This window comes from Nannobrachium achirus, assembly GCF_963921795.1.
Source record: "Nannobrachium achirus genome assembly, chromosome: 8".
Lineage (NCBI taxonomy): Eukaryota > Metazoa > Chordata > Actinopteri > Myctophiformes > Myctophidae > Nannobrachium > Nannobrachium achirus.
This window is the reverse complement of record NC_137817.1, coordinates 34,714,023-34,722,615: the sequence shown is the minus strand read 5'-3', so window position 1 is coordinate 34,722,615 and position 8,593 is coordinate 34,714,023. Positions and strand designations below refer to the sequence as shown.

The window sequence follows — 8,593 nt, the reverse complement described above, 5'->3', positions numbered from 1 at the left end:
CTAGATGGATTTACTCATGATAAGGAAACTCATGAAGAAAACCATAATAAAAAATAGCCACATGAAAAAGCGATCCAAGACCTTGGCTACCTTCTTCCACTCCCCAGTTCTTTTCTGTGTGGCCCTCTGATCTCTGTAACAGTTGGCAATGTACTCAATGTTACGCAGGAGCTGCTGTTCCTGCCACTGGGTCATGCAGTTAATTTCTCTTCCATTATTTTCTCCATCACTCACTCCCCCTTTCCTGCACCTGCCTGTGGATGTCTGTGTGTCTCCACAGTCCATGCTCATGAAAATACCATTCTTCCAGGAGCTGTAATTGCTGGTAGGATTCTTCCCAATTGAGCCTACTGGACTCATTGTCTGCTCCATCCCGTCCTCTTTCTCTTCTGGGATCTTGGAAACCAAACCTTCTTGTCCTCCCTCCACCTTCAATACATAGTCCTCCCAGCCAGCAGGGCCAGCTTGGCCATTCATGGTACAGTTTGTGTTCTTTACAGTCTCTTGCTTCTCTGATTGCGGTGACAGGCAGTTCTCGCCTACTTCATAAACAAAGCACATTCTGGCCAGATACTGCAGAATGACTATCTTGGCCCACTTGGGGACAGGCTTGGCATCTGGGCCGCAGTGGTGTATGTTCATGATGAAGATGGTGAGGGCAGTAGATGCTGTTATCATGGTCATGGTCGCAATATAATACTTGCCTGTGAATGGAAAATGACAGAAAAATCAACACCATTAACACGACATTAATTTCCACAAAGATCTCTTATGTATGCATTTTTAGCAGATTTTATTGTACTTACCAATAAGAGGTACGCTTTCAGAAGGTGGCATGATCTCTGCAACCAACAGCTGAAAGACAGTGAGGGCCAGCATCACTGTGACACCAAGAGATATTTTCTCTCCAGAGTCAGCAGGCAGGTAGAACCCAAGCGGGGCCAAGAAAGAGATCATCACACACGGAATGAGCAAGTTGAATATGTAAAAGGCAGACTTCCTCTTCAGTTTTAGTGTGTATGTCACATCGGGGTATGGATCAGCACAGCAGCCATACAAGATGACGCTCTTCTTAGCGTCCATACCTAGCACCTCCCACTCAACATTATCCACAAGGTCAGCCAGGTCAGCACTGTCCATGGCCATCAGGATGTCCAGCTGGTTGCCATTGTAGGTCCAGGAGCCATAGGTGAACCTACACTGCTGGGCATCAAACGGAAAGAACGCCACATCTACTTTGCAGGAGCTCTTGGTGATAGCTGGGGAGTCCCACATTATCTGGCCGTCATGCCGGATCACCACGTTGGTGTCCATGGAACCAGTGAAATGGTCATCAGCACTGAAATACAGAGACAACTGTAATGCCATGATTTTCACAACACTACTAAAAACCTTTTTATGTATTAATTTTAGCCGATGTCTCCTTTCATACTTTAGTTCCCATAGGGCAATAACAGAAGATTAGTGGAAAAACAACTATGTAGGTCTAGTGGCTGGACTACAGGAGGAATGTTATTTAATGATTTAAGGCACAAGTACAGAAACTGAGGGAGGAGTTGACTTGAACTCTTCCCTCAGTCTGGTACGCTCTGAATATCTGCATCATACACTCTGTTTATTGGCCACGACAACATCACTACACCTCAAATATAATACTGGGACATTACAATGTTCTTTTTCTTTTCAAGTGGAATATTAAGTGGCGTACAAAAAGCAGATAAGAACCTGAACACCATGAATAACAGCTTCAAGGAATGTTCAGCTTGTGCCTTTTCCACCGACAAAAGATCCGCTGCTACAGCCTCACCTGGTAAAACCCAACACCACTCCGACCTACTTGTTATATAGGACTATATCAGGTCTCCATATATAACTACTAGGTATGCGGATGGTATCGAGTCCGTCATAATCATCTTTATCCCATGTGAGGAGCGCATCAATCCACACCTGCCGTATCCATAAATATGCTGTCAAAATCTGGTTACGCTCATCCTGTAAGAAATGGGAGGTCATTAATAATGACCACATCAAACAAGGCATCGAAAAGGAAATGCAACAGAACATAAGTAAAAGCAGTAAAAGACAGACACATGTAACTAGTTTTGTTGTTTTCTGCTTATTAGGAAGCAGTGCTTTGTTTTACCATATCGATGATTTGTGATAGAGTAATTTGCAGGGTGACATTCAGGATGGTATTAGTGTCTTCCACAGGCCTCAATGCACTGCTGTAATTGACGAATAAATCATTCAGAAGCTTCTGTGCATATTTCGCCTTAGCACACCAACACACTGGGACAGGAGAGAGGAAAGAATTCATTAAATCTCTCTAAAACCTAATTTAGACTTTGTCATATGACTGTGTCATTGAAGATCTGTTCTATTCAGCAAGTGACACCATCATAAGACATAGTACAGCTCAGGCTTATGGCTTTGCTGCTGTATTTGACTGAACTGACAAAATGATGATGTGTCCTCCTACCTTTCAGTTAACACAAAAGCCAAATATTCGTTCAGAAATACATTATTTATAGACTGGATAAAGGTCTTTGAAAAAAGTTTAAATGGATACCATCATCCATCACTGTATCACTGTAGCTTTAATGATGCATAATTTGTTTTAAAAATCCATAATGCAGTTTATAGAGCAGTCTCCAGAGGTTAATACATTATACCAACCATACTTCTAGCTAACTTGAGAAACCTAACAACGAATAATGTATTCAGTATACTGTTAAAATCACACTCGTGTGAACTGAGCGGTGTGTGTGTGTGTGTGTGTGTGTGTGTGTGTGTGTGTGTGTGTGTGTGTGTGTGTGTGTGTGTGTGTGTGTGTGTGCAACAGCGCCCCTCCCTTAACATGTGTGGTCAGAAAAGGTTACTGCAGGCTACAGACCCGGAGACAGACAGACATACAGACAGACAGACAGACAGACCCACACACACGGCCACGTATAGGAGCGTTGTGACCACCGCTCAAAAACACTGGTTGTTGGCAATAGTCAGGTTTGTGAGGTAAATGTTGTGTGTAGTGTGGTCTTTACTGGCTGTATGGTGTTGTGTACTACTTCAAGGTTAATTTACAGTATGTACTTGTTTTATGCAGTAACAAATGTTTTCTTTTTCATCATCTTTTTTTCTTTTTCCCTTTTTTCTTTTTGACCTTTTGACCTTTTGACATCAAGGGGCAGTAGATACAAATGATCCTTTTGGGTAGTCTGACTCATTTAATACAGAATAGTGATGTTAATTTAGCCTCGTAAACCACCCCCCTTCCTGAAAAAGCATTTGCATTTCAAATGCAAATGTGATTTCCGGAAAGGGGGTTGGTTTACGAGTCTAATGTTAATTAATGTGTATTGCTAAAATAAATACATGAAATAAATGAAAGATATGTCAATCTGATCGCAACAACTAAATTCAATCAAAGCTTATGAGTTGACCGATAAAGCATTTTGTCTCTTAACATTGAGTGAAACCAATATGGATGCTCTGTTTGGAGAAAGAGTGTCAGAGAACATGTGGACAGATGACAGATGGTGCAAGGGGGACAGAATGGATTTCAGGTTGGATTGTCCCATAACACTCTAGAGATAAGGCAAATCTCATGAAGCATGCAGAGAGACTGTGGATTCCTCTGTTGACCCTTAGTGAATATGTGTTGGGTGACCTCTTAATCCATGGCACACATACTGAATCAGTGAGAAAATGAAAATAGACCGAAACACAACATGGGCTATAATTATTAAAATGGTCAGAGGACATGGTTAGGATCCTTTAAATTCACATAATGTATAACTTAAGGAAGGAAGCTTTCTGAAAATGAAAAACATATTCATTGCAAAAATGCTGCCTGTTTACAATGTCAACTCTGGATTTCGGTAATCCAGATGACAACTAGTATTGCTATTTCAATAAAGCATTTTGAGTGGAATACATTCATGTTTGCTGGAAGTTTTGAATTCTGGGAAATGGCTATGAGGGAGAGTATCCTCCATGCCACATACAAATATTTTATCAATAATAATTGTCACAATTCATTGAAGTGCACAACAAATATTACCCTAACCTACATTAACAGGTTATGCAAATCCTTAAATATCTGCATCATCACTTATGGCATCACTAATAGGTATATACAATTTAAAATGGTCAGTTGGCCTACCAGAATATGTATTGTGTCGTTTTCTTTATAATTGTTATTCCAGTCTTTGCAGCCTTGCAGCCTTTAAAGATCATCAATTATTGTGCATGTGGCATAATTTTCTTGAAAGAAATAAAGAAAGAAAAAACTTACCAGGAAAAATATTGATACTTATAGCTAACAGAAGTAGGACTAATGTTTGGACTCTCATCTTGCAGAACAGGTTAACTCGATCCAGAGATCATTTGAGCACATCTATGAAAAATGACAATGCCGTAGCCTACCAGCAGTTTACTTCAAATATGGGCTGCTCGTGGAGTAATGGCATGTGTAGTTTATGGACAGTTCCTAGACAGACGGCGCTTGAACGTGGAGGCGGGGCAGTGGATGGACAGACAAAGCTTAATCCCACACAATGGCCAGTGGTGGAAAAAGTACTCAAATGTTTTACTTAAGTAAAAGTATCAATACTACAATGTAGAAATACTCTGTTACAAGCAACAGCCCGGAATTCAAAATGTATTTGAGTAAAAGTACAAAATTATTAGTATCAAAATGTACAAAAGTAAAAATATTCATTATGCAGAATGTCCCATTTCGAGTTTAAAAGGTAAGCCTATACACATCTTTTGAAAATAGCAGATCTAGCTTGTACATTTTGTTAATGTATGTTTTGTAATAATAATCTATCTAGATCTACAAAGTAACTAGTAACTAAAAGTACAATATTTGGATCCGAGATGTAGTGGAGTAGAAGTAAAAGTATTCAAAATTGGAAATACTCAAGTAAAGTAGGCCTACAAATACCTAAAAGTTTTACTTGAGTACTGTAACAGTACTTAAGTAAATGTACTTAGTTACTTAGATACACCACTGCACTAATGGCACACACATAATGGAACATTATTAAAATACTAGTTTAGACCTATACACCTTTTCCACCAGAAAGGCCTGAACTGTAGGCTAATAAAAGAAAGAAAAGAAAAATAAAGAAAAAATATCTTTGTTTGGCAACACGCTAACAGATCAGCACCAAGGACAGTTCCCGACACACCTATTCCGCGTCCTGTATCCTGCATCTTGCTAAGGTGAATTGGTTGCTTTTGTAGTTTCGCTATTTTTTGACTTTTAAGGATAGACTGACACTCATATAGGCTACATAATTTAAAGGTCTGTGCATGTTTTGATAGGCTGCGTCATCCATCTTTATCATCGCAATGTGGCCGCTTGGTCTGAATTCTCTTCCGGGTAGGCTATTCCTATTTAATTTTTCATCTAACACGTTGACTATGTGAGGCATGGGCATTTTCATGTATTTGCGTGGGGGAAAAAACACGAGGGTCTGTTTAAGAATTGCCTACATGGTAGCCGAATTCTGTGTCACTGACTGACTGCACAGAGCAGATAACCGCTACTGCAATTTACAATTTTAGCAACTGCACGAAATTAATCAGAAGGACGCATGCATATCAGCCAAAAATGTTTTCATGTTTTCTAACCCAGTTTAGGATGCTACACAGTCCAAATACCTTGGGGTATGAGAGACCCCTGGTCGTCAGAATATCATTCTCCACCTGTGTTTTGGGTGCTGTTTTCCTGCCACTGCTTGGCTTAATAAGTTGTGTCTTCATATCTTCTGCTTTCCACTTCGAAGATTCTACTGGAACACATTGTCAGGTATATGCTAATACAGTGGTTCTCAAATAAAACCTTTTCATGTCAAGGAAGGACTCTCAAATGTATGCATTTGGCTTATGGACCCCCATCAGAATATATGAGACAACGAGTTCCATACAAGATTTGTGTTGTTAAAATGTTTCACAAATATTTACATAGGCCTTCTCACGATCACATTCACTTAAATCAAATTCACGATTTTTTGAAAATAGCAAATTTACAAGCTCACAATGCATTATGAGCTTGTATCAGCTTGGTGAAATTGGTTGAACTGTTTTGATGCTATATTAAGTAATTTGTCTGGGAACCCCTCCGACCCCTGAGGGTCCCTGGTGGGTCCTTGCATTTTAAAATGTTCACCTAAATTTTCAGCATTAGACTCACCTGACCCTAGTCTATCATTTTTCTCAGGTTCCTAATTATCTGCCATCTATTAGTGCCTCAATAAGCCTAATCCCTGAAAGCTACATCTGGAGATTCTGTATTGGACTACACTCAGCACCAAGGTTCCTTGTAGCCCTGACATACTTTAAGTTTTATAAAGGACGCTTCACATCAAGGTTCCCTGAGAGTTTGCTCAGCTTCCTGAATCTTGTTTTTGCCTTCTTTGAAAACTTGGGTCTCTTGCTCCTTACCTATGTGTCATCCAGTGAGACATACTGTGAGTAATCAATACATTTTCAAAGCTGAATGAATGGATGAATTGATTTTATATTATATTATCATTCAGGAAAATGCATTTTTGCTTCATTTACAGGATCACATAAATACATTCTCTCCTTCTGTCTTGGCATCCTTTTATCTTGTTTTTAGTTGTACATAAGGAAGGCTTTGTCCTGTTCCTTATCAGCGCCCTTATCTACATGTCGATAACCTGCTGTTTGTGGAATACTATCAAGAGGTACTCACTAAATCCTGAGGTAAGGAACTCCCTCTCAAAACACAAAAATCTCTCATGCTACTGAATGTTAGCTACACATTATCTTATGTTTGCTTGAAGTGTTCTTACATGCATTTCTTTTTAAATTGTAAATTACAGTTAGGTTTAAGGCATCTCTGCTGCAATTACTTATTTATTATCTGAGTAACTCCCCTAATGTACATACCATAATACATTGTATTACATGATAATTTAAGAATGACCACAATGTGGCACTGTGGTAAAGGATGTCATTGACTTTCAGACTAGTGACTATTGCTGTAATGTTTCCCCTTCAGGATACTAAGTCTTACCACTGGAAAGTACGATTCTTAGTCCTCTATATTTCCTTCTGTGCTTTTGCTGCTTTCTTCTTTTGGAAACACAACATGTACTGTGAACCAGGAAGTGAGTAAAACTGTATTTATGAGGTTAAATTGGTCGATTCTTCCCCAATTTTAAGCAATGAATAAAAAGCTAAAGCTAAATTATCATGATCAATAGATGAATCTTAATTTTTTTCGTGTTGTATGCAGTTATTGTCTGAAAAACAACTTGGATTAAAAAAAATATTGTTCATTATGTTAATGATAAATGCTCAAATTATCTTGATGTGAAGGGGAGACACTATATTTCTCACTGAGGAATAAAAGTTCACTGTTTGGTGCAAGCCAAATTCTCTATAATTATAATGTTAAAATATCACAAAGTCAAATGTATATTTACATGTACCAAACCACATTGGGGTACTCATTAAATTATGCTATTTTCTTTCCCTTACAGGCTATACCTTTTTTGCCCTCTTTGAATATTTGGTTGTCCTCTCCAACATGGCCTTTCATCTCACAGCTTTATGGGACTTTAAGAGCAGAGAGGTCATGATCATTTCACCCTCTGAGGATAAAAACTTCTGAGGAGTCAAACAAAGATAGTCTGTTGTACAATCATACAACCCACAACTGATGAAGGATTTATCACATTATGATTGCTTGAGGCTTTTCTTGAAGCATTTGTACTTGACATGCATTTATAATTGTAATTTACAAAGTTTAAGGCACACTGCTAGTATTTGTTTCTTATCCGAGAAACTGTAATGCTCCTATGTATACAATAGCCTACATTGTATTACATGTTAACTATAATGTGGGGATTTTTCGGTTTTTTAAAAGTCTCAGCTGTAGTGCCCTAACAGATTATGAAACAACCAAACAAAAATGCCAATAGCAAACTTGTTACCTGTTTTCAGTCTCATTTGTGGACACTATATGTGATATACAGTATGTGTAATAATGTCTTATAATTATACTTTTAAAACAATATAGTGTATGTTTAATTATTTGTCTTAGGAAATACTTGGAAATAATACAAATATTTGCAAAGGATGTGTACACAGTGTGCCTTAATATACTGGGTGTCAGGCATATATTCGCCTATGTTGACCATATACTGTATGCCCTACACCAGGGGTTTTCAAACTTTTTTGACTCAGGGTCAGGGCAAACCTGTAAATATCTTTTTCATCCACGGCACCCCTGAATTACACTGTTAATGTTTAGAATCTTATATCATATTGGAGAAATGTCCGTTTCCATCAAAACTGACTGAAAACAACTTTATTTAACCACTTGAACCCCAGCATCACTATTCTGGGGGGAAGGTTCACCAAAAACAGACGATCTACAAGCTCACAACGCGTCACAATGTGACGTGTTGTGAGCTTGTAGTGTCTACAGTACAGTAAGTGGTTAAACTGAAGTGATATTGATGAATTCCAAATATTATCAAAATATTCTGAGGCACCCCTGGACTGGCATCACGGCACCCACTTTGGGAATCTCTGTCCTACACTACAATGT

The 8,593-nt window shown here is 38.6% G+C and overlaps 2 protein-coding genes across 2 annotated transcripts in view; one reads left to right on the top strand and one right to left on the bottom strand.

The window, feature by feature from the left end:
- The window catches only part of chrna10a (cholinergic receptor, nicotinic, alpha 10a), a gene marked incomplete at both ends in the record, with an annotated part of 245,748 nt that continues 237,155 nt past the window's right edge, over positions 1-8,593 (bottom strand). The window contains 4 exons of the mRNA XM_080732101.1: positions 1-704; positions 807-1,339; positions 1,838-1,992; positions 2,144-2,289. Of these exons, the coding sequence (XP_080588227.1) occupies positions 1-704; positions 807-1,339; positions 1,838-1,992; positions 2,144-2,289 (1,538 nt within the window). The remainder of the gene's footprint in view (positions 705-806; positions 1,340-1,837; positions 1,993-2,143; positions 2,290-8,593) is intronic.
- On the top strand, positions 5,651-7,651 carry LOC308289313 (post-GPI attachment to proteins factor 2-like; the record flags this gene model as incomplete). Its single annotated transcript, XM_080730972.1, has 5 exons — positions 5,651-5,818; positions 6,230-6,479; positions 6,632-6,738; positions 7,037-7,145; positions 7,521-7,651. The coding sequence occupies 5 exons, from the start codon at positions 5,651-5,653 to the stop codon at positions 7,649-7,651; spliced, it is 765 nt and encodes a 254-aa protein (XP_080587098.1).